The 26,972-nt window shown below is 39.4% G+C and overlaps 1 protein-coding gene across 2 annotated transcripts in view; it reads right to left on the bottom strand.

The window, feature by feature from the left end:
• Nucleotides 1-26,972, bottom strand: part of MIDEAS (mitotic deacetylase associated SANT domain protein) — a 107,069-nt gene that overhangs the window by 52,041 nt on the left and 28,056 nt on the right. Inside the window, exons 2-4 of one of the 2 annotated variants that reach the window (XM_060261814.1) lie at nt 7,567-9,235; nt 3,486-3,635; nt 650-989 (exon numbers count right to left, since the gene is read on the bottom strand). In XM_060261814.1, the coding sequence (XP_060117797.1) occupies nt 650-989; nt 3,486-3,635; nt 7,567-9,015 (1,939 nt within the window). In that variant the 5' untranslated portion in view covers nt 9,016-9,235. Of the gene's footprint in view, nt 1-649; nt 990-3,323; nt 3,636-7,566; nt 9,236-26,972 lie in introns of both variants that reach the window. The other variant, XM_060261813.1, reaches the window with a different exon arrangement.

Here is a 26,972-nt window from a genome sequence, read left to right as displayed (position 1 = left end):
CTGTAAGTTGCATCAACTCATGGTGCCCAGGTCACTTTATTTCCAAAGGCACTGAACAGGAAATTGTAATTGCAATGCAGAGCAAAATGGTAGTGTTTAGTATTCTTAGAATTCCTCCTAGATGTCTTTGCAGCTTGCACTGCTGAAAGGAAATAATTAAAGCATAGATAGTTTTTCTTTGTAACTAGTGACATGCTCAATGAACCCCAGCTCCAAAGATTTTTCATTTTCACTGGGATCTATTTGACTCAAACAGCAGATTATTAAAATGCATTTTTATTCTGATTGGGGTTTAAATTAAGAAGTATGCTAATTCTCTTCACCATTCAAACATTTTTGCTAAATGGTATCACCTATAAAGGATGGGGCAGGGATTAGAATGGAGCAAGAACAAGGTCCTACTAGGATCATCACTCCATCATGTCACATTTTTTGCTTTCTAGCAACTTTAAGCTACTGTTCTGACACAATTTTCTAATTAAGGAAGTTAAGTACCACTATAACAAATGACTGCAGTCAGATCTGTATTTGTCTTGTCAAACTTACAGCAGTCAAGATTCCCCCCCCCCAAAAAAAATAATTAGTGTTCACAACATTCTACACCACCACCCCCATAAAAACAAAAAACCCGATAGATGTAAAAACTTACTGGATCTGAGCAGAGTCCTGTGTGAACTTTTAGGAGTCATGGGGGGTGGAACAGAGTTACCACTTGCAGAAAGAATAGCATTGAAATACAGTCCTGAACCTTCTCGCACAGGACTGAGAATTGGTGGAGGAGTGTAAGGTGGTAGCTCAAAGTTCCTATCAGAAGGCTGGTCTGCCAGGCGTACAGGCGAGCGCAAGTGGCTCTGGTATGGTGTGATGTTGGAATAGACTGGAGGAGCAATAAAGGCTTTTGGTGGTATGAAGAGAGGCTCTGGCCTGGGCCGCTGCTTTGGTTTCCTGGCAAATCCCTCCATTTCTTCTTTAGGAGCAGAGCCTTCATGCTGTGAAAGAGAAATATGTTTTTATTTCACACAGCTCATGATATAGAGAGCAATCCTAAACAAGTCTACTCAAGAATCTTACTGCAGTCTGCTTACTCCCAATAAAATGTTCTTAGGATTGCACCGTAAACAATAAACTAAACAGAAACAAGTGGCTGCTTCTATCAGTTTACATCAATAAGCATTACTCTTTTAACCTACTTACCCCATGATATATAAAGTACCATCAAAAAGGGACATTAAAGCAAAATGAAAAAAAAAGACGACCAGTCCTTGGTTTCACAGCTTTGGCTCTAACTGCTACTACTAATTTGTTCCAAGGAAGGCACATAAGGCAAGCTGAACAGCTACTTCTAACTACCAACTCCACTTCTTGGCTTCTATTACCTCTAAGAACATCTGCCTTGTGATTTTTCCCTGAGCTGTAGTAAGAGACTCAAATAGCCTCACAGACGGTGCCAGCACTAGGGTACCAACGGTAGGATGGTGCCCCAGGCAAGGCATGCCCCTACCCCTGATGTCCCACCCACTGCATGCCCTTCCACCCCTCCCACCTGAGCGCAACAGTGGCAGACCCCTGTTGGTGTGCTGGAGCACACCCGCTGCTGCACCACCCCGCTGCCCCCATCAGGAAGGACTTGCTGCCACAGTCTGCCTCCCTCCCTCACTGAGGAGGCTTCTCTGGCCACCAATGCAGTCAGGTAAACAGGAAGAGGTGGTGCAGCAGTGGGGAGGACCTGGAAGTTGACAGGAAGAGGTAGGCATGGTGCTTCCTTCCCAGCTCTTGCTGCCAGCCGATTTTATTTGTGCTGGCAGATTGGCCTCCCCCATAGGCTGCTTGGGCCACCTGTGGGGAGAGGGTAGGGATGGGAGGGGGTGCCCGGCACCCCTGTAGGCCAGGTGGCAACCTTAGACAGTCGCCTACTCGGACACACTGGGCCTGCTCACAGAACAAACAAGGCAAAGTTATTGTTTGAAAAACCATAGGAAGAACAGCCTAGACATGTTTCAGACAGCCTAGTAGGGAAAGTCCTCTCTCAGAATACCTTCTTTTGCTTTGATAAGTAACTAAGAGGATATAATATTGTAGACTTAGGCCATGGAATGCAGGCCAGTGGGCCAACACCAGGCCAGAGAGATTTATTTATTTTGTCTAAATTTTTTGCAATTTTCCCTACACTGATTTAGGTTCCTTCAGGGACAAAAGCAGTATAGAAAAGGTTCTATAAGCAAAGATAATATCCATCTTAAAATCCTCCCCCCCCCTCTCTCTCTAAGGTCTAAGTAAACTGGTCGGAATGAAGTTAGCTATGGCTTTCCAGTGTATGCAGAATATTTGTAGGCACAGTGAAATAATTTCACACTACCACTGCGTATGACTTTCACACGGGGAAAGCACTCTACAAAGGAAGAAACCATAGAAAGACAGTGGTATACCCTCACATACCACAACCTGAACATGTCTTTCCCAGAAGTTCTCTCTATACAAAGCCAAAACATTTGAAGTGACCCTAAGAACCTACAGAATTTAGGAAAATATGTGTTGCTGCATAATTAAAATTATCTATATATCAATGTATCTGGAAATTTCACCATTTAATTTTAAGCTAATGTACTATAGGTTTTGATCCTGATTTCATGGCTTATTGTTTTATACGTTGCCTAAAGCTCCACAACTGTGGGGATTAGGAAATTAATAAATTAATAAAATAAAATAAATAATATATAAATTATAGCAACCTTTATTGAAAATGCTGTCTTTTCACTTAAAAAAAAAGTTTATATCACATCGGTACCAAAGAATAATGCTCTTTGTTGAGCTCTGCTTTCTCCTTTCCAAGTTGCTAGGTTCTGGTTTGCCATTTTAACACTGGACAGAAAAAGCCAACATGCCCTACAGATACTCCACCAGACGGCAGAGAGGAAGCTAGACACAGATAGTTCTGAATACGTTTACAGCCAGGATTACAATCCTCTTTCAAGGATAGAAAACCAAAATATACCCCATAAATTCAACAACAGAACACATGGTGTTTGAGCATTTGAGGAAGCAGTCATCGTTACAGTCACAAAAGATGACTCAAAGACAGGATCCACCATGTGCTATTGTAAAGTACAAATTATATGGCCAGTAGTAACCAACATGTCCACCTACAGTCAAAGAACACTTCCTTATTTGCATTAGAGGCACACACAGAACAAAAAGGCTACACATATTACAACCCACTCAGGAGAGATGTGCTCAAACCTGGTAAGGGAGAGGGAGGAAGATCCTCTTTATGAGTTCATGCGATTATTTCCACCCTACCCCTAGGATTCTGAAAATAGTCCTACCTGAGCAGACACGTCTGTGTTCAAATTGCGATTGGACCTTCTCCTAGTGACTATTACAGAAGGTTTGCTTTCAGAAAGGCCACGATCATTTGTCATGAACCGCTGCAGCTTTCCTTCTTCACCTTTCTCCCTGCCAGTATCATGAGAATCCAGTCTCCTCACTGGCACAGACACAGGAATGATGAGAGGTACAAGGCTGCTATCTTCTCGGGCTTTCTTTGGGGCTGGTGGAGAACTGGCATATTCCACAACACTCTTTGGTGCTGCTGCTGCCACCTCACTTCTGTTTTTTTCTTCTGAAGTTCCTGATTCCTTGCAACAGAAAGACCATGAACACATTAAGATTTCTGAAACTTTCCTTCATTAATACTTAATATCTGCATAAAATCTGGCAAACTGATACATTTTTTAAAAATTGTGTTCTCCCTACAAAGGAGCCACAAAGTCTAAAACCATCTTCCTGCTAGTATCTAAAGATATTTCAATTTTGCCAGCAGGCAATTTGACACAAGGTAAGTTGCAAAATTTGAGAAAAATTCCATGTCACATTAGGATGTGGCACAGAAATGATTAAACAAATAAAATTAAAAGTTATTGGCAAAGATAATCTACAGATTAACATTGCATAAATATGATGCTGAGGTTGCCTGGAAGATAAAATGACAACGGAGCTTAATAATGAACTCTCTTCAGAAGTCATGTAAAAACAGATTTGGCTATAAACTCTCACGGTGTATAAAGGGAAACTACTTTGAAGCTATTTATTAGTAGTGCCCCTCTTTCAATACATTTAAGTAGTTTTAAGATAATTTCCAAGTAAACATGAAAACAAATCATGGCAACACTGATGTTCTGCAAAGATTTTTGTACACTGAAACTGATTTTAAACATAGTATGACATACTAAAGTCTAGGCATTAACTGTCCTTCAGAAGGTTCCACACTTCTTGAATCAGCAAAACAATTCTTGAATCGGAAAAACAGGACATGACATATGACCCAGGATATACAAACAATCCGTCTGCCTCAAAAAGCAGGCAGGGCATTTACATATATTGTCCAAATCACATAAGGTCCAAATTCTGAGCCATTTCCCTCACAAACTAACTACCACATGTACATTCCATATACTGGGGGATCAAGTTAACTGCTCCAAGATTGTATCAAATCTTGGTATTGTTAGGTTATTTGAGAGTTCCATAAAGTAAAAGACAGATATTTTATAACAAATGTCTTTTGGCAGTACGTAGACAAACAACTGGGAAGAATCCCTGCTTCTTTCAGTTCCCACATGGCAAATCTTTTGCACTGATTTCCTCATCCTTCCATTCTTGTTAGTTCGGGAGGGGGGAGGGGGGTTCCGCATTATTTTTCCAGTGAAAACAATATGAGAGCACTAATGGAAAAACTGGAAAACTTTGGAGAGCACTGAAAATCTCCCATTTGTTTCCCTTTTGGAATGAGTGAAATGAAATGAAAGAAAAAGTTTTACTCAAAATGAATAGTATGAAAATTAATGTGAAACAATCTACAGCATTACATAGTGATAATTTCAATGTATAGTGTAGACTTTTACAAAATTACAAGAATGTTTTGCTTAAATGTATATAATTTTGGCAACAATATGCTATTGCAGGGGTGGCAAACTCATTTGTTATGAGGGTCGGATTTGACATGTCAGGCCGGGCCATGTTAGGCTGGACCATATGTGTACCTACTCAAGATTAGGTAGCAGAGATATAAACTTTCAAAAGAACACAAACACAACTAAAAGATATTTTTTAAAAAAACAAAAAAAACCCTTAAAATAAAACATGCTTAAAACATTAGCACTTCTTGGAAATTAAAAGTCAGTCAGCCTAATGGTCTGTCCCAGGCAATTAGTAGAAACTGTAATCAAAGATAGACTTGTTAGGCACAAAGATGGACAACGCCTGTTGAGGGAAGTTCTGCCTCACCAACCTCTTGAAGTTCTCTGAGAAAGTGAACAAGCATATAGATAACGGTGACCCAGCAGACATTAAACATGTGGATTTTCAAAAGACTTTTGACAAGGTACCTCACCCAAGATTCCTGAGTAAATTTAGCAGTTATGGGAGAAGAGAACAGGTTCTCTAATGGATTAAAGAGTAGGAATAATAGGACAGTTCTCACAATGGAGGAAAATAAGCAGTGGGGTCCCACAAGGATCAATATTGGAGCAGGTGCTATTTAACTTAGTCATAAATGATCTTGAATTAGGGATGAATAGTGCAGTGGCCAAGTCTGAAAATGACATCAAATTATTTAGGTTGATGAAAACAAAGGCTCCAAGATGACCTCCACAATCTGGATGAGTGGGCAACAATGTGACAAATGGTTCAGTGAAGGTAATTGTAAGGTGATGCACACTGGGAGCAAAAAAAAAACCATCTTCAAGTGTAGGCTAATGGGGTCTGATCTTGCTGAGACAGAGATGGGGAAACAATCTTGGGGTCATAGTGGATAGCTCAATGAAATGTCAACCCAGTGTGCTGCAGCAGTTTAAAAAGTCAAACTCTATGTTAGGGATTATTAGGAAAAAGACTGAGAATCAAATGGCCGATATTGTAATGTCCCTGCACAGATCTATCGTGCAGCCTCATTATGAATTATTGGTCTGATCCAGTAGGGCTCTTCTTATGCTCTTAAGTTTGAAAGGGGAACAAAGTATTGCTACAAGCATAGACAACTTCAAGAGGGGGTTAGATAAAAATATGGAGCAGAGGTCCATCAGTGGCTATTAGCCACAGTGTGTGTGTGTGTGTGTATTGGCCACTGTGTGACACAGAGTGTTGGACTGGATGGGCCATTGGCCTGATCCAATATGGCTTCTCTTATGTTCTTATATATTTCCATTTCCCCCTACACTTCCACTTTTTTATTTTTAAGGCAAGGGCCTGGTCTTTTTCAATGGCTCCAAAATTTCTGGAAAATTTACATCTCCAGTTCTTGTCTCAAGACATAGCATACCATTCCTCAGTAATCAAAAGTGGTTAAAAGCAATAGAAATAGTTCCATTTTCCTTGTTTTGGCTGTTTCTGTTGTTTAGACATATTCCTGTTTTATGAGAGATGTTTATTTACATTCTTGTTGTGGCCTGTGTTTTGAGTCTCTATGAAAAGAAAATGGCACAGATATGTTTTAAATTTAAAAAAAATTATTTGTGTTATTTTTATATTAATTATATTTCAATGTTGCTCCATTTTATCCTTACAATAAGACTGAGGTTAGATGGTACGAGAGTCCAAGCCACCTTACTGAGCTTCACAGCTGAGCAATGACCCAGAATACTCCAGTCCAATATTTCACATACTAGGTTCCACTTCTTCCTCCTAGACCCCAACTCATCATACTGACTTTTAGCACAGTGGAATACACAGATTACTGGACAGGCACCAAATCCATTTAATCAGCTGACTGCCCTGTGACTGCTAGAAATCCCATTCAAAGCCTCTCTGGTTTATAATGCATTAGTCAGAACTGCCAAAATATTTTCCACTTTTCCTTTCTGTGTTTACAAGTTTATTTTCTTTCCCTTTTAAAAGAGGATTTTGAATACTTGCTGAAACTACCAGATTTTAAGTCAGAGCCTGTTTAGGCCCCATAGTTTTACATGGGGTCGCAAAAAGTCAGACTTGACTATGTGACTGAACAACAAAAGTTTTACTGGGGTAGGAAGGAAGGGCTGTGAAGATAACATTTCTTTCACACATTCTCCTCAGATGAAGCAAATGAGTCCCTATTACATGGAAGGGAGTGGCAGAACTAGTGTGAAACTCAGAAATATTTTATTCTTTCATTCCAGAAACATATGCTAGAGGGGATGAATACAGCATCTCTGGAGAAGGGGGGAGGGAAGAACAAACATGTACCTTCCTTTTCCCCTTTTCAAATGATGCAGGAGCTTATATATGGAAAGGTAAGGTCACCATCCACTAGGCCCACATGACCCCAGCATAATCCCTCGAGCAAAACATCCCCACAGCAAAATGAAGTAGATAACTGCATTTCCAAATCAAGAATTGCTTGTTTTCCAGCAACTGCATTTAGCAGTCTGTGTGCTCTGGAACCCAACAACTCGCCGATAACAGCAAACTCTTGTTCGCATGATGGTCTAGGGGGATAAGTGAGAGGAACTAGTAATGGATGCTGATGCTAAGGTGTTGCATACAGGGAACAGAAATAGAGGGCCTGCCCAGCCCTATTTAGAACATACCCTTTACCTTGACATTTTGAAGTGAAGCCAGCTCCACAGCCTTCTGTGCCAGGGTTAGCAAGTTTGCTTCTTGGGAAATACGTCGCCTTCTCCGGGTGCTCTGGATGACACCACCTCTAACACCTCCAAAGTCATTCGTTCTGTGGCTAACACTATCTGTTGTGGTCACTTGCTTTTCTCCTTCTATAGCACTTTCATACGTGCCTGGTTTCTCCATTTTGCCTCCAGCTGCTATCTCCCCGTGTTCTATTTCCACTTTGTTCAACTGAGAATAGTTCTCTCTGGTGCTGTTAAGTGTTTCAGACTGGTGTTGAAACTGAACTTCTGGATGATGCTGTGGTTGCCAGTGATGTGGCAGCGTATTACCAGAATACTCCTCAACTGGCCTAGATGCCAATACTTCCTCTGCAGCAGATGCTGGCAGGACACCTTCCTTAGAGAGTCTTCGTGATCTCCTTGGGAGGGAGATCTGAGCTTGAGGTAATACAGTCTGTTGGTTCTGTTCTGTTAGGGCTTTCAGCAGCTCCTGGTTCCTCTCAGGAACTGGGTGAAACTGATGGGCAACCATGTGATGCTGGGTGGGCTGGGGTGGTGCCACAACATGAGGCTGTGCTACAGAGGCAGCCTGCTGAATGCTGAAGGCTTGCATGCCTGCCTGTTGATGCTGCTGCGGATAAAAGTTCTCAAACAGCTGCAACTGTGGAAGAGATTGTTGTTTCTGTTGGGTGGTGAAAGCTGGGCTGGAAGAAGTGGGAGCCTGCTGAAAGACATGCAATAGCTCAGGATGCTTCTGGCCCTGGTGGCCAAAGGCAACCTGGAAAGACTGCAGAGGCAGGGACTGACTCTGCTGTTGTTGCTGCTGTTTTTGCAGCTGCTGGTAAGAATTCATCTGGGCCTGCTGCCTAGCTAGTGTTTGCTGCTCCAGCTGAGCTTTCTGAGACATCATCTGCTGGACAGCTTCTTCATACAGGTCTAGTTGAGACACCACCACACCTTTCTCCCGATTTCTTTTCAGGGTACCCGGATGGCTGTAGAAACCTGGAACGCTGGCATTAGGATGCCCTCCTTTCTGGCTGCCTCCATAAACCATTCCATGATTCCATCCTCCAGGCTGATGCTGCCAACTGGTATCATCCCTCTCAGCAACCTGGTTCCCCATCAGTGAATTCTGCCACTTAATAGTAGCCAGCTGCTGGGGAGTCATCCGTGACTCACCTCTATCGGAAGCATAAATAGAGTTTAGCAAAGCAGTATTGCTGGGGACTCCAGTGAATACACCTGATTTGGAAAGCTCCATAGCTTGAGAGGAGGCTACACTCCCTCCATGCCCATAATATTGTCCTCCTTTAAGTTGTTGCTGCTGTGCTTCTTTCATTGGTACACTCTGCTCACCGAAAAATGCAATCCGCTTTCCAGCCCTCTTGGCTGAAGACTTAGACTGCGCCTGCAGACTCATGGTTTACGCTGTCCTCTCAGAAACAAAAAGAAGTCAGATTAACAGCCAACCCATTGCTACTGTTAGAGCAGAAGATGAAGGAGATTTTTTAAAAAAGGTAAGACAACAAAGAGTTTTCTTCATTCTCCAATCAAATCCATGTTGAGATGTTAAAGACTCAGATTTCAACCTGTTAGTCAGCCCTTTTTATCTTCTGGAATTCAAAGGGATTGAGGTCCACCTGAAAACAAATCAACAGATTAATAACTTCAGGTACCTCATTACAACAGAACTGTTTTGTAGAGCTCTGTTCATTTTTACAGGAAGACCATTTACAATTATATTTCTGTCCATCTCCCTCCCTCCCCACTCCTTTCCCCAAATTCACAGCTAGGACACACTTCACTCCCAGGTGATATTTTACAAATGACAGAACAAATTACTGTCACAGGTCCTAGATAGGTTTGAAATTTTTGAGATTTCAAACCTTTCCAGTCTTTTATCTTCTTTTCTTTTTCTAAATGTTTCACATCATCTTTTTTTTGGGGGGGGGTGCCTTTCCCCCCCAATGAGCCTCTTCACAGTGAATATGCTTTTGTAAATGTTTTACTGTATGAAGCCTAAGTACAACATTTGACATTTCCTCATTCCTCCCCCGCCCCCCCCCCCCCCGCTTTCTCCATAGCTCAGCACAACATGAGATATCATTCTCAAGCCCTCTAAGGATGCCAGAGACTGAGGAGGATTCTCATATCACACTGTGCTTTGGACAGGCAGCAGTAGTATGAATTGTTTACACTGCCACTGCCTGTTCCAAAAACCTAGTGTGGCAAGGCCCCACCCATCCCTGAAATTCTGAACACACCAGAGAAATTGGGTGCAGTGGCAACCACAAACAACAGCTGGCTCCACAGCTAAGTCAAGATCTATGGACCCTTGACTACATGCCAGAGTTGCTGACAGTATCATACATTGCAAAGATTTTTAAATGGGTAAAGACAGAAAAACTCCCATGTTCTTTAAAAAATCTGTAATGCTCACATTCATCTAATGAAGTATTTTCAGGCTTTTTAGTCTTGATAATCAAAACCAAATATAGGCCTCTCTTAAACATTTTTAAACAGGTGTTAAAGTGTTTGCTGCTACTGCATTATACCTGCTATCTACTTTGCATATTGCACACTCCTCCCCAGATGAACTCCAGTGTAAGAGCTGCCAGCTATGCTTTAATTTCTAAAGAAGAAGAAAATATTGGAAACAAGACAATTCAATTGTACAGAGAGATCTGGATAATTGGTAGGTCACTTGCATTTCAGAAATACATGGTTTAGAAGATTACAAAGCAGGACAGGATCTAAATGGGGTTGAGTCAAAAAGTCTTTTAAGCTCTTTCTTTTTTTAAAAAACTTAAACTTTTTATTTTTATATAAGAGAATAAACCATACAACATATAAATACAAAACTAAGGCACAGGAAATAAATATTTATGCTTACATCTTAACAGGGGGAAAAGAAAAAAAAAGAAAAAAAAGGGGGGGAAGTAAGTATACTCCCACTCTCATACAGCCCACATACTACTTAATACAAAATAAAATTCAGATACTTTTTTGGCATCTTACTCTTCTTACACGAATTAGCGTTCACAAAGTCTAGAAAAGGAAACCACTTTTCAACAAATTTTTCCCCTCTAGTAGGATTATCACAAAGAAGAAGTTGGGAAGCAATCTTGTCTTGGATCACAATGTCCCAAACCTTTTGGAACCAAAGAGTTAGCAATGGTACTTTAGGAACTTTCCAAAATCTAGCTAGAAGCAATTTACCAGCCAGAAGCGAAAGGGAAATTAATTCAGATTTAAATTTGGAGAAATTATTTTTCGGCCACAAATTAAGGAGCACGGATTCTGGGGTGCGTGGAATAGTTTCCTTAACAATAGCTTCGATTTTAGTTACTAGAGCATTCCAAAAGGTTTGGATTTTGTTACATGACCACCAGCAATGTAAAAAGGAACCAGTTGCTCCACATCCCTTCCAACAAATGGAGCTAATGTTCTGCTTGGTATGACTAAAAATTTGGGGAGTCAAGTACCATCTAGAGAGTAGCTTATATTGCTGCAGTTTGAAGATTGTGCATTTTGATTTACATAAAGGTGATGTCCAAATTGAACTTCATTGCTCCTCTGAAAAATGTGCCTCACAATCTTTGTTCCAAGCGTTTTGCTGAGATGTATGTTGTGACCAACTTTTTTGGTTTAATAAAACATATAATTTAGAAATCACCCCTCTCAGATCTGTGCTTTCTTTGTAAATTAACTGTTCAAAAGCGTTCAACTGGTTAATAGGCTGCATTACTAGGATTACTTTGCTTAGAGCATCATGCAACTGATGATATTCATACCAAGGTATATCTATTTTAAATTTCGACTCAAGTTGGGCATGTGTGTATAGTTTACCTTTTGAACTAATATCTGAAATTCTAATAATTTTTTCCTTCCTCCAAATCCCGAAACATCCCCTAGGAAATCCTGGTGGGAACCAGGGCTCACCCAAAAAGGCCATTATTGGCGTGGATGGTTGAACCACCATAGACCTAAATTTATCCCAAATCTCTAGTGTGGGTTCTAAAGTTCTCCTCCTATCTGTCTCACTGTTCCACATAAATTCATTGAGACATAGAGGAGAAACACTAGCTGACTCGATCTGAAGCCAGGGCAGGTGGCCGCCACATAGTATTTTTCTAGGATTGGAGCACCCACCCCGCCCTTATCATTGGGCTTAGCAAGTAGCTGATAAGAAATCCTTGGCTTTTTGCCCTGCCATAAAAAAGAAGAGAGACTTCCCTGCCAGGCTTTCATGTCATTTTTTGGGATAGGCATCGGAAGGTTTTGAAACAAGAAAAGAAATTTGGGCAAAACAAAAGTTTTTAACAGATCAATTTTTTCCCAGCAAGTTAAGTTGCAGTTTAGCCCAGATGGTCAGTTTTGTTTTAATTAATCTAAATAACTGCTTAAAGTTTACTTCAAATAGGTCAGATAGATTTAACGGGATCTGGATTCCTAGATGTCGCCAGGATTTCGTGACCCACTTAAAGGGAAAACTGGACAAAATATTTTGGTATACGTCTGGAGGTACATTGATTGGGAAGATTTCCGATTTGGACATATTGATAGAAAAACCAGAGTATTTTCCAAACAACTCTATTACTTTCATAAGATTGGTTAACGATTTAAGTGGGTTACTTAAGTAGACAACTGTGTCGTCTGCAAAAAGACTAATCTTATGCGACTTGCCATTCACCTCTATGCCTTCAATGTCAGAGTGTGAACGCACTTGGTGAGCTAGTGGTTCAAGTGACAAGGCAAATAGGATCGGGGACAGGGGACACCCCTGACGCGTGCCCCTTGAAAAAGTTATTGTGTCAGACTTATAGTTGTTAATACTTAATCGAGTTTTGGGTGAATTGTAGATGGCTGCTATTGAGTTCAAAAAGTTATGACCAAAGCCCATATGATTCAAAACCGCTTTCAAATAATTAATTTCTAACATATCGAACGCTTTTTCCGCATCTAAAGAAAGGATAAGGGAGGTTTCATGAGAAGTTTTGCCAAAGTGTATTAAATTAAGCGTTCTCCGGACATTGTCAGAGATATTTCGACCAGGGATAAAGCCCGCCTGACCCGTGTGCACATAGGAACCAATAATTTTATTTAATCTATGGGCTAGAACAGTTGAAAAAAATTTAAAGTCATGGTTCAAGATAGAGATTGGCCTGTATGATTTGGGACTTAGCTTTTCCTTACCCTCCCTTGTGAATTACTACTGTTTTAGAGTCTTTCCATGTTTCAGGAATTACACCTTTTTCCATTGCTAAGTTACACGTTTTAGTTAAAGGGGCCACTAAATCAGAACTAAATTTTTTATAGAATTCAATGGGGAAACCATCATTTCCGGTTGCTTTATTATTTTTAATTGAAGAAATAGCCTCTACAATTTCTATTTCGGAGATAGATCTGTCCATGAATTCTACATCGTTTTCCGATAGCTTCCTATCAAATTTAATATCCCTCAAGTATTCTTTAAAGTCTAAGTCTCCCACAGTAGATGATGTATATAAAGAGGAATAATAATCCTGGAAGACCTTAGTGATATCTTGAGGGGTGATGTGTATAGTGCCTGTCAGACGTGTAACTTACTGGAACTGAATTGTAGATTAGAGATGCTTGACAGGAATAACGCCATGTTGTACCTTAATATGAACTCTGCTTTACTAACCCTGAAAACTATAGCAAGTGCCCTTTCCCCAAGCATATTGTAACCGCAAAGAGTAAAAGAGTAAAATCTCACACCCAGCCGAAAAGCCATCTGTAGCTTTGAAGTCCACAGCTTCAAGGACTCTTCCCCTGAGAAAGAGATAAAGCCCTGGGAAGACCCGGCTGTCTGTGGGGGTGTGAAAAGGGCTGTATTGTTTCCTGCTTTTAGAAATGTAGAAAAGGCTGGTCCCAACCTTGGGCCGGTATCAAACTCAATCTTCCTCTCTGCTGACTGTTTGTTCTCAATAAATGGATTAATTGTTACAACACTATGATCCGTCTTTACTTGAAGTTCCACGTCTTGACAGTGCCTTGGGGTGAGCCTATGGCATGAATCAATGATTTTGCCCTGTTATGGTGGAGTCTATATTTTAACAGTCTTAAAGACTTCGTAGTCTTAGTTACGTATTTCTGTTTTAGGTATAACAATTTTTTTTTTAATATCTGACGTTTCAAGCAATTCTAATTTATTTCTTTCCATTGAAAGTTTTTTCAGAGTCCCCCCCCCCCGCCAAATCTTATATGCCGTTTCTCTAATTCAGCTATGCTAGCCCTAAGTTCCAGTACCACCTTACCTCTATTTTTATGACAAGATGCCGCTACTGAAATTAGGTTGCCTCTTATTACTGCCTTAAATGCGTCCCACACTACATGTTGGGAGACACCGCACTTGTTATTGTGTTGGAAGTACTCTTGTATTTGCTTAGTTATGACTTCACAGACACTGTTTTTAGTCAGAAGTAATTTATTAAGGGACCAAGTTGGGCCCTTATTATCCACTTCTTGTAGAGCTAATTCTCCCGTTACTCAGGAGTGGTCCGAAATAGTCCTGGAACCGATGTTAACATTTTGAGTGTAGGTGAGAAGATTTGGGGTAGTTAAAATAAAATCTATCCTAGAATAAGAGTTGTGTACATGGGAAAAATAAGTGTAGTCCCGCATTTTCCGATTCAATGATCTCCAGACATCGACCAAATTAAAAGAATGTAATAGCTTGCTTAACCCTGTTTTTTTAATATGACCAGTTTTTCCCACTTTACTGTTTGACTTGTCCAGTCCCGGATCTACAATGTAGTTTAAAGCACCTCCAATGATAATTTCCCCAATCTTGAAGTCCATCAGTTCAGAGAGAACCTCAGGAAAAGCAATTGGCCACTGTTGGGGGTGTAAATAGAGGCAATAGTTATTGGTTTACAATTTAAAATTCCCTTAACAAAAATATAGCGACCTGTGGGTTCTAGTTTTGTGTCTTGCAAAATGAAATCGGTAAATTTAGAAATTAAAATCGCCACCCCTCTGGCTTTCGATGTCCCTGGCGCATGAAAGGTTTGGTTGAACCACTTAGAACGTAAGCCAAATTGTGAGTTCTTTTTTACATGGGTTTCCTGGAGACAAACCACATGAGGATGTTCTTGAGTTAAGAGATTAGAGATACGTGCACGTTTTATGGGGTTTTTAAAACCCCTGCAGTTCCATGTTAAAAATTTCAAAGTTTTAGACATAGTAGAGGCCAAAGTTTGCGTTTAGTATCGTTTAAACAAGCAAGTCCTAAAGCAGCTTTGTAGGGACCGAGAATAGGCTAAGTGGAAAAGTATGCACTAGTTCAGACTTCCCCTCTTACTAAAATAAATAGAGTGAAGTAGCAAAAAGGAAAAAAAGTGGGGTAGTTGCTTTTAACCCCACACCAAAAAAACTAAAATGAGAGAAGGAAAAAATATATATATATATAAATAAATAAATGTAACCACTCACAAAATACCCTAACTTGGGTAAAGTTTCAAAGCCTCCTAATAACTAGGAGACTAGGGAAAGAACCTTAAGTTCCCCTTCACAGAAACTTCTGCACCCTGCCTAAGAGGGCGAAAACAACAATCAACTCACTTAACTCTAACCTCCCCCTTCCCCATTAAGGTTTTAACCATAGAATATCCAACCTAAACTCACTTAATAAAATCAGTGTTTCAATACTCACTTCTTGTCACATATTGTAGTTCTAGACACTGCTACTAATTCATTCTCCAGGAAACAAACCAACAATAATTAAATACTAGTAACAACCAATTCATCTAATTTTTAACACCCATTTAAGGTTTGCAAGCAGAAAATTTCATTAATTCTTCTATAAATAATCCAACATCTTAAAAAATTATTACTAATTAATCACTGAAATCACAACAAATATGAAATTGATTGAATAAAGACAATAAGTTACCTAAACATTCATTAAATTGGGAATCATTAATACTGCAGATATACCTCAAGAGAAATGACTTCATTAATACAATAGATTATCAAGATTTCATTATACTAAATATGCAGGTCACCTAGTATTTGGTATCCCTTAAAGTCTTAGAGTAAAGAAAAAAAATTTTCATTAATTAATTTCATTAGTTCGGTAACTGACCAATATTTCGAAACAAAAGGCAAGGGAAAAAAGTTATTTACCAATGAATCACAGACATCCCTACAACGCATTTAAATGATTTGCTATAGACAACAGAATAACCGCAGTCATTAAATTGGCTTGCATTATAACTTAAAAAATATAAATTCATAAATATAATAAATTATCATTTCATCAGTATACTAAATAATTTGAGCAATGTAGATCAGCCTTCAAAAACTAAATTTATAAACCCAACTTCATTAGAACTATGGCTATAGTTATATGTAATTATTAAGTGCTTAACAATCCATTTAACTAAGAACAAATGCAATAATGCCAAGTATAGAAAATTAAAGGCATTAAGAAACAGTAGTAGAAACTACATCCAAAGACCTAAGCCATTATAATTGCGTCCTTCTCTTCAAGATCTAAGACCTCAGCCCAGTTCTTCAGCAGGCGTTCTATCTTCAGGTGTTATAAAGTTTCTCCACAGGCTCTCTTCCTCCTCCGGTGAGATCTTTAAAGAAAGAACATCCAGTAATGCTTTCCCCGTCTGTGCATCATGCACGTTGTGAAGGACGCCATCTTTAAATAATAGGTCAGAAGTTGGGCTCCATCTGTATCTTAAGTTGCTTGCTTGGAGCTTGTATGTAATGATCTTCAGTTTTTGTCTCTTTTCTAGTGCCTCTGGTGCCAGATCTAAAAGGATCAGGATTCTCTTCCCATTATGAGTTAGCCCATCTGCTTGTCTTGATTTGTGTAGAATTAGGTCTTTAAGCTGAGCATTGGAGAACTGGACCAGGATGTCCCTAGAAAAGTTACAGCGAGTCGATGTTCTAGGTCCCAAGCGCTGCACTTTAGTTATGCTATTCACCATGTTATCTGGTAGTGCCAGCTTCACTTGGAGCCAGTCCGCAATGAAGGGCAATAAATCAGTGTTTTTCTCAGCTCCTTCCTCAAAGCAGCGAAGCTTCAGGTTTAAAGCTCGCCATTTATTTTCCAAAATAATTAATCTATTCTTCAGCTTGCTTTCATATTCTTTCATTGCGGTAACTTCCCCTTTAAGGGATAAGCCCAGTTCCGCTGATTTTTCGGCTATGCTGGCCATCGTACTGAGATCCTCAGACAGCTCATTGATCTTATCTTTTAAAGGTTTGATGTGCTCTGTGACAGCCTCGTTAAAGTATTTGTGAATGTCCAAGCGCAAAAGGTCTAAATCTTTCCTATTGATCAGTCCCTCTTCCTCATGAGTAGGATTAGTCTGCGGGGTAGTTGGGCTGGGCGCCATATTTAAAGCAGTAGGAGAGCGGGAAAGCGAGCCACCCACCTTTTTTAAATTTTCTGGCGAGAAAAAAGCTGCAACCGGAGTTTTAGCTTTGGAAACCTGCTTCTGCTTTGTACGCGCCGATTTTCCTTTGATTTTCGTTGACATCGGAGTTTGTTTGGATAGTTGACGATCACTCTGGAGAAGGAGGCGTTCGGAGCTGTCTCAGATTGCGTCCGCCATTGAGCCACGACGCTCCGTCCCCCTTTTAAGCTCTTTCATTAAAGCACCTCTTTTTTTCAGTCTATTTTTTAAAAATATTATTTATTTTTTGACTAATTCCCTGGGTTCTAAGGGGGAAATCTGCAAAAAAAATCCTCCTAAGGGCTGGTTTGATTACAGGGAGCTTGAGCTAGCCCACAACAAATTATATATGGTCTACATAGTAATATTTCATTGGGAATGTGTATTTTGACACAGAAAATAGATTAAACTTCAACTTCAGTCAAAAGCTCAGTACTACATGTTGGTCAGCACCAGAATGAAGTAATTACATCCTAAAGAATAGCAAAAGGAAATGAAAAGCACTACATCCAAGTCATACAACACAATTACAAAAACCCAAAGTGCTAAATTTCAGTCTTCCAGGTATGCAGGAGAAATGTCAGTCTCCAAAACTATAATGTATCTCCCTAAAATAAGGGGGTTTAATTCTTCTATTATATGAGGGGGCCATGGCTCAGTGGCAGAATATCTGTTCTACATGCAGAAGTTACCAGGTTCGATTCCCACTATATTCACTTAAAAGCTTTGGGTAGAAAGTTATGTGAAAGACCTCTGTTTGAGACCCTGAAGAGCTACTGTTGGTCAGAGTAGACAATGCTGGCCTTGACAGACCAATGGTCCGACTTCATGGATAGTAGCTTCATGTATTTAAAACCTATTTACAAGGCTTCTCAAACAGATGTAGCCTGTCAGAAATTAGCTTTGTTAGCTCTGTAGAAGTACTATAAGCAAGTTCTTCCCTTGAAGCAGAATGCTCTGTTCTTTAAAGTATTCTTTAAGATGCACTGTGTAATTACTGACTAAAACTCCAAGAGAACTTGTTACCCACTACTAACAATTACATAAGTTACAGTGGCTGTTTTGGTGTTAAAATTTGAAAGGAACAATGGAGATCAGCAAATCTGCTAAAAACAGGGCTTTTCAAGAAACAGGCCTAAGCTGTTTATTGGCCTTTCAAACTTTGGTTCAGGTTTTTGAGCCTATTTAAAGTACCTGAAGGTCCCCTCTGGGAACTTAATGTCATGATGACTTTCAGAGAGAGATGGAAGGATGAAATGGAGCCAGGCAAAAGCGCAAATCAGATCATGGACCTGAGAGCTGCAAGTCCAGAGACCAAGAGGGAGTTCAGCAGTTACATTCCGCCTCATTTGTGAGTTGCTTGACTGTGAATATGTATCAGCTGCAGCGGTACATGGTCACATGTCTTAGCAACGAATCTGATTAGCCAACCAGGACAGCAGCAGACAGCGTGGCATAAAGTAATGTAATTCTAGTTTGTCACTTCTTCCAGTTTGGTCCTTTTTGACCACCTTTGGGCCTGGAGTGGTCAAAGTGCCTACCTTTTAGACTCTGAAACTCTATCTAGACTTTGTAACTTATCTGGCCAATAACATCTAGGCCAGAGGACTAATGCCTGACTAAGTATGTTAGGTTGGCAAGTTAGATTATTTTCTTCTGTATTTTTGCACTGTTTTTATATTTGTAACCTTTTGCACATTTCTTTTAATAAACCTTATTAATTATATTCCTGTTGTCTTATTTGTGTTTTGAGGCTTCAATCTAAGCCCAATATTTTGGCCTAGTTGGTTACATCTACCAAAGCTTTACCAAACAACCACTGGCACTTACTGTGAAGGGTCATTCTCCTCTGAGGGCAGAAGGGCATCTTAGGTGTTTCCCAACAACTTATCAGGGAGGCAGGAAATACAATTTCTTCCTCTTCCTGCTGGTGTGGGAACACCAATCTCCTCAGTTCAGGTGACTCTCAGAAGCAGTCCAGTATAACAGCCTTACTCTAACTAAGGTAGTAAAACAATAACATTGACTATTGAACAAGTGAAAAAAAATGTTAACAGAAGTAACTGTACAGTGAAAAAACAACAACAGGGCAGAAGAGAATTAGGAGGTGGAAGAAAGGCAGCAATGAACATGGGAGAGCAAAATATTCTCCTGTCCTCAGAGGACAATGACCCCTCACAGTAAGTGCCAATGGTCATTCTCCCTCTGAGAACAAGAGAATTGAGAACTTTTCCTTAGGATATTTTGGATCTGGACAGAATGAAGGTACATCAATTTCCTTTGATCTAAGGAATCTGGATGTAACAAAAGGTTGTAAGGTAGGATCTGTGTGAAATGTCCTTATGAAAAATACATAGTTTCCTTTTAACAGAGAGGGTGCCATATATGTTGTGCTGAGCTCATGGCTACCAGAAAAATGGTAAACTATGTTATCAAAATACTACAGTTTTCTTTCTATAAACAAAAAAAACCCCACTTGTGACCAATGTTCCCTCTAACCTGCAGAGTCTTGTAAGCAAAAATTCTACTTTGTGAGCTACTGGCATTAAAGTCGTGAGCTACTGCATAAATTATTGTGCTCTGGGGTCATCCTTCCTGAGCTAAGACAAAAATCTATGAGCTGGAGGCTAAAAATCTGTGAGCTAGCTCACGCTAACTCAGCTTAGAGGGAACACTGCTTGTGACATAAAACTACCCTGGAACTCTACTGATTTCATCACATGAATTCTGTTTATCCTAACCAATGTAATTTACTGGGGTATTAAATCACATGAGGTTTTTTGCAAATGAAAGGTCCAGAGAAGCACTGGAGTAAGTGTTATGTCCATGGACTGGTGCAAACAGTGGGCTTCTACTAGAGATTATTTACCTGACCAGTCACCACAGGCAGATATGTTCTGAAGGTGGAAAAAGAATTTTAAATGCACATAACATTAGTGATTAATAATGACAGATGTTTCCCTTCACAGTTTCTATTGGCTTTTTAATATCCTAGGTCAGGGGTGGCCAATGGTAGCTCTCCAGCTGGGGCTGATGGGAGTTGTAGGCAAAAAACATCTGGAGAGCTACCATTGGCCACCCTTGTCCTAGGTTCAAAATATGTGTGTTTTGTTTCAAATTTCACAATAGCTTTATAAAGGCGTAGAAATGGTGCTCTCTCTCTCTCTCTAGTACTGCTCAACTAGCAATACTAGAATCAAAAATTATTTTAAAATACCTTACTCAGTATTATCTCTCTTATATTTGAAATAAATGGTGTCAGTTACTCAATATGTAGAATGAAGGGTGGTTTATCTACTAGAACAAAACAGGCTACTTCATGTGAAGAAATATATCCAAGTTCTGGGTATTTCAATGTTATGAAATGCTTTTGCCATTCCAAATAAGGATTAGGTGACATTATACTATCCCAAGATACATTAGGATCTGGCTTAGGTAGTGAACATCCTCCAAATACAATCTGTTGGTTTTCTGAAAGCGCTAAACCAAAAAAATCCAAAAATTAAGTCATTCAATCTACCAGAGTGGTTTGACAGAAAATACTTTGCATTATAAACAACACAGATTCTAACATTTTGGGAAAGTCTAGTAAGGGATCCTTATTTGGGAGCAAACTTTTAAAATCCAGTTCTTCTCTATTAAGAGCCAATTCATGTATAAATTATGTTGGATTTACTGCTCTCTTTCACACACACAAAAACACACTTATTGGCAATTATGGTATTTTGAGTTAACTAGACGTCAGAGGCCTCAGAAACTTAGGAAGTGGAGAGATGATGTAGCCAGAAGCTTCTGCAATGGCTGGTTACACATATATCCCCCTGAGAGCAGAAACCCACACCTGATTACTTTTCACAGAAGCTTTCACTGCAATCAGAAGCCATAATACCTAGCCAGGAATTTCCCAGTGAATAGCCACCCATGCAGAGGAATTCCCCAGAGAACAGACACCCATTCTTCTAGGTTCAGCTTTAACAGTGCTCTATATGTTCTAAAATAGCCTTCTGGCACCTTGACCATGTATAGCAGGCAGAAAGAGAAAGGTAAAGGAAAATACCTAAACAATAGTCTGCACATAGCGAAAAAGGAAGGGCAGAGGAGGATAAGGATAAAAAAAGATTATCTCTCTCCACCCCCCACCCCAATAATGCCATATACACAGAAATGGTGAACTGCAATTTTGAACATGTATCACAAACACAGTTCACTATTTCAGAGGCCACGGGGAAGGGCGGAAAACAAACAGACTTAAATTAATAAAAATATTTTCAAAATCCTAATCATTAGACAATGGTGTCATAATTACTTCTGCACCATTTTACAAGTAAAAATAATGTTTTATATCATTTGTGCTACTACACTATTTACAAAATCAGGATGGTACCATCAATTTCAAGGGGGATTTATTTATTTACAACTAATATGTATCTGCTTTTCTTCCAGGCATCTCAGGACCCAAAGTGGGCAAAAACAATGTAAAAATAACAGAAAAATCAATAAAATCAATATTAAAAATAACATATTAAAACCAATGCATCAATATGAACAATACCGGTGATGCACAATAAATAGTTAATACTGATACTATTTTGGTGCTAACAAAGACACCATTTCTAAATCAGCCACACATACACAGCCTGCTGAACAAAGAAAAGTCAAGTCTCAGAACTACAAAAGGGACTGAAGGAGTACATTTTGGCAATAAATACTGGTTCTTGGTGGGTTTCAATTCCACATAAGAATGATCAAGGTTGTACACAATGGTATATTTCCCATCTTTTAAATCGTCTGTACTTCTATAGCAGTAATTGATACTTAGCCAGCTGCTTCTCTCACATATTAAGATTAATTAAATTAATGCTGGCTAAGCTCATCAGTGACTTGCCAAAACAACCTGAATTTTGCATTTTTCCCCCAATATATGCAAGGCCACATGAAGGTAACATCTAAACATTTCTTTTCTGCAGAACCAAGTTACAAAATCAAGCAACGAAAGTGCATGCAGCAGGGGGAACTCTTTCATACATACATACAGTTCTTTTAAAGATCTGTTCAATGTTATCTGTAAAGTCATTCCATAATATAGTGGTCATTCACATTTCTCCTTTTGCCGTACAGGAATATAAAATTCAAATTTTGGGATTTTTTTATTCATGTCAATATCCTGAAGGGCTTGAATACTAGATGCTAATAGAGACCATAGAACACAACAGCAAATATAATACATAACACAAAAGTATATGGAATAATGAAGGGGTGGCCAACGGTAGCTCTCCAGATGTTTTTTGCCTACAACTCCCATCAGCCCCAAACATTGGCCATAATGTATTATACTGTATTACATTTTGATTTCATCAACAGATTCCATATAGTAAATGTTCAAATGGCATTTAATCAGTCTTGCAAATAAATCTACAGAGGACTTTAATAGCCTATCTATCCACATATATCCATATACCTCTTTTGTCGCACTGTGATAACCTGAAAAGTATGAAGGACCTACTCTGTATAAAAGTTTTGCTGCCTGGTCACAATTCTTGCTTGCAACCAGGTAAATAGCAATGTATAAGCTTGCATTCAACTCCACCATGATCTCTTACATGGAGTGCAACTACTGCATTTCACAACAAAACTTAATGCATTTAATTGTACATACTTGAAAATAAATATGTGTTTTTGCCTCAGTTCCCATTAATAAAATGTCTTCCCAGTCCTGATATATCTAAAAAGTAAACTTAAATAAGTGTAATGGAGAAAGAGGAGACCAGGCATACAGGAGGATTTCTGCAACTTCCATTTTCTAGGCCAGCTTTAATTCCTTGCAAGTGGCTCATATGAGCATGTAGTTTCACTAAGTCATTTCCTTATCCATTTAAACTTGCGGCTCTCATTCCCTGCCTTTGCTTGCTGGCTGCCAGCAGTGGAATCCTGCAATCAGATCAGAGAACCAGGGCATTCCTTCATCAAGCATAAAATGATTTCAGCTCATTTTTCCATTCCCCACAAAAATATCTCAGGGAGAGAAAAAAGAGATGGAAAAGTTCTGCTTTTAACATGCAATTGATCACTCTATTAAAACAAATATATATGTGAAATTCTGGCAGGAGACCGAACCACAGAGGAACAATTCATAGCCCCAAACAGACTGCCCCATACACTGAGAAACTAATCTGATAACCCTGTAACAACTTCCCTTCATTTATTTGTTTTTGTGGCCTTGCTGTAAAGAAGCAGACTGCCAAAATCTGTCCATGAGATGCAAAATAACAAACTGATAATATACTCTGATGTTACACTACGCATAAACAAAATATTTACTTCCCACAGTGCTGGAGGCAGAAATCCAATTCTCCCTTCCCTGCCCACAAGACCAGTAGGTTTCTTAGACTACAGAATTCAGTTTCTAAGAATTATAGCTTTGACCATAACAGCACCTTGCATTAAATCAACATTTAACAAAGGCAGTTTCTCAGATATCCACATTCCATTTCTGTTTTTCAATTTCTACTACTGTTCTAGTTACTTAATGGAAGAACCTAAGTAACTCTTAATAACATCAGCATCGAAGCGCAATTTTTTTTTTCAAAAACAGTTGTTCTGCACTTGAAAATGCTTAGATCAGCTACCTACATCACACAGTGCTAAATATACCTTTGTCTAGTATGGTATGATATTAAATGATCTAACAAACTGTTTAAACTGCCAGTGAAAAGAAAATTAAAAAGAAAATCAATGTCTCATTTTTGTATTTTTTGTATATTTTTGTGTGTACAAAAGGACTTGTATATAAACCAACATAATGTGAGAAAGATCCCTCATTCCTTTCAGGCAAAAAAGAGTTATAACAGTTGTTTATTAATGGGGGGGGGGGGGAATCCCAAGCACAAAATATGGATGGCAGTCAATTTAGTCATCTAAGGTGGCAGCCTCCTGTACAAATAAAAGCAACAGCTTCCTCTTAATACCTGGACCTATGTAGGTCATTTTCTTTTCTTACAAGATCACAGTCCATGGCTTAATGTGTTCAATGGCTGGCTTGAGATTAGTCCACCTGGGTTTCACAGATATAAAATGAGAATGCAAGTGTTCTATCTGCCTCACCAGGTTGCTGCAGGGAAATAGCTGCAGCACACTTGGTCCTTTAAAAATTGTATTTTCTAATTTTAAGAATCTTATTTGGCAAATACAACTTATTGCCTTCTTTACAACATATGTTGAAATATACAGATTTGATTCTAGCAAAGTTTAAGTTAATTAGAAAGTCAACTGCTTTTTGGAGGGAGATTTGAAAGTGCAGGGTATTGTAGTAAAAAAAAAAAACTCTCACAAAATGCATAGGTCCCAGGGTACGCCAAAACTAGCTTTTCTGATAATATTCATCTAGTTGATCTACGAAGAAAGTTTCAATTTAGGTTAGGCCCTTTTTGTACATAATTTTACAGATATCTGCAAAATGTCATCTATCCACTTAATCAGACTGGGGTCCCCAACTTTTTCAAGCTTGTGGGCACCTTTTGAATTCCAACACAGGCTGGTGGGTACAACCACAAAATGGCCACTGTAGGAGGCAGAGCCACATATATACACATAGAAGAAACCCAAATCCTGAGGACAAGAGTAATTTTAAAAAATACAATGGGAAAGGGGGGGAATAATACTGTATTTGCCACCAAAACACTGTTATTTTAATCTGCATAGCCAATCAGATCTCTAATGACCAATCTGAAGCCCTGCTGGGTAGGAGCCCCACCTACTTTCTAAAAACAACCAGCAAGCATCAATTGTCAGGAAAGTTCTTGGCAGGTACCCCTGCACTCATAGGCATCACACCAAAGGTGTGGGTTTTAACAAAACAAATTGCAAAAAACTAGCAAGAGAGCTTCCTGGATGTTGGAACACTAATGGCTAAATTTCAGCAGCAGAGCAAATGGTTCATTTGTATGTTGTGAACTTAACCTAGTAAAATTGAGCAATAACTTAGGGTGGACTGCCTAGCACTGACCAGAGCCCAGGCCTTTTCCATCTTTGCTCCAGCTCTGTGGAATGGCCTTCCTTAAGAAGTTAAAGCAGGGGTGTTAAATGTGCTGCCTGAGGGACAGATCAGGCCCCCAGAGGGCTCCTAACAGGCCCACAACTCACTGTCATCTGCTTCCTTCTCTCTCTCTTGCTTCTTTCTACATCACAGCTTGCTTTGCCAGGATTGCTCAATCGCACAGGAGCAACAGACCAAAGTCTCTGTTTTCTCCATTGGCTGATCAGCACATGAAGTAGCTTACTTACAAAAGCTCGCAGTGCCCAGTTCATGTTTTCCCTTGGGTCTAAGGCTCAAAGCACTGACCATGAAATTTCTGTAATGAATGTCAATAAATCAAAAGTAGGTTTGCAACTTTCACACACACACCTGAACAGCATACTCAAGATTGCTACAGCACAGGCATTGTCTCCAGATTTTGATGCAATAATTCTGAGCAAAAGGTTATCAGAAACTGTTAAACAAAATATTGCAAGAGTGCTAATCTTTTATGCATATTTTAAGTTTGAAAAAAATCTTGAATTCTGTTTGTCTGCGTCCTTTATAAAGTTTATATCTCCGCTAACTGGCATTACATTTTATGAACAATATAAGGAAACCCTCAGTAACAAGTAAACCAGGGGTCCCCAACCCCCAGGCCGTGGACCAGTACTAGTCTGTGGCCTGTTAGTAACCGGGCCATAAGTTGTATAATTATTTCATTATATAATAGGGAGAGGGAGGGAGGGGGAGGAGAGGAAGGAGGAGAAGGAAAAGAAGAAGCAGCAGCAGCAGCAGCAGTCAAGGCCATTCCAGCAGCTGCAAGTGGAGTGGGAAATCAAACCCAGTTAAGATTCTGTACACTTAACCACCATGTCAAACTAATAGAAATAAAATGCACATTGTATCATCCCAAAACCATGCCCCCCACCCCCGATCCCTGGAAAAATTGTCTTCCACAAAACTGGTCCCTGGTGCCAAAAAGGTTGGGGACCGCTGAAATAAACTATACTACACAATAGATTGTCTCCACCAAGCTATTACTATCAAAATAATGAATGGTTTTTCAAACACTTTTATTTCTTATTAAACTGGCTTTCAATAGAGAATTGTTACAGTAACATGTATTGAAGAGCCCACAGTGAAAGGCTCCAACACCTGGGTGACGCAGACAGGCACACAACAAATTACAAACAATGAAATCACAACACAGTTCCCTCACAACAAACATCCAGTAATCGCAAAAATAAAGTACTTCTCTTCTGAAGGAAAAACAGTGCCGGAGCCAAAGCAAAGGCTAATGTGGAATCAGCCACAGCTTTCCTAGGGAAGCCCACCAACTGCTATTGCTTCCGGTCTGTTAACATTTAGTTGAGACTTCATTGTTCACAAGAACTTTTGGCTAATTAAATACTTGCTTTCTATAATGGCCTGCTGCCACTGACATCGTTTTATTCTTCTGCTATTAAACCTTAATTTTACTAGTGTTGTTTGGATTGCAAATGTTATAGTTGATCTGTAACTACCCTGGGCATTTTGTTGAAAGGATGGGATACAAATGAGTTCAAGGAATAATTAAGCCATCCCAGTTATTCCACTGTCTAAAAGGTTTACCATCCCAATAGCTTCCCCTTCTTGTTAATTGCCCCATATTTATACATTAGTTGGGAATTTTTATAAAGATTTCCTCCTATTCTTAAATTTATTTTGTTTTATGTGGTACATTTCTATTCTAGTTTAAAAGCCAAGTTCATTACCTCTTGTTGAGTAACATTAAACTCCATTTGAGTGCCCATCTGTCAAGAGCCTCCTGCAGTTCTGCCTTCTCCTCAATTTCGAATTTTCCATTTGCATTCATAAGCAGCCACAAAGCTATATAAACCCTTAACATCATTTAACTGGTTTCTAACTACCTAGGCTAACAAA

Source organism: Heteronotia binoei, chromosome 21 (assembly GCF_032191835.1).
Source record: "Heteronotia binoei isolate CCM8104 ecotype False Entrance Well chromosome 21, APGP_CSIRO_Hbin_v1, whole genome shotgun sequence".
NCBI classification, from domain to species: Eukaryota; Metazoa; Chordata; class Lepidosauria; order Squamata; family Gekkonidae; genus Heteronotia; species Heteronotia binoei.
This window is presented reverse-complemented; position numbering and strand designations above follow the sequence as displayed.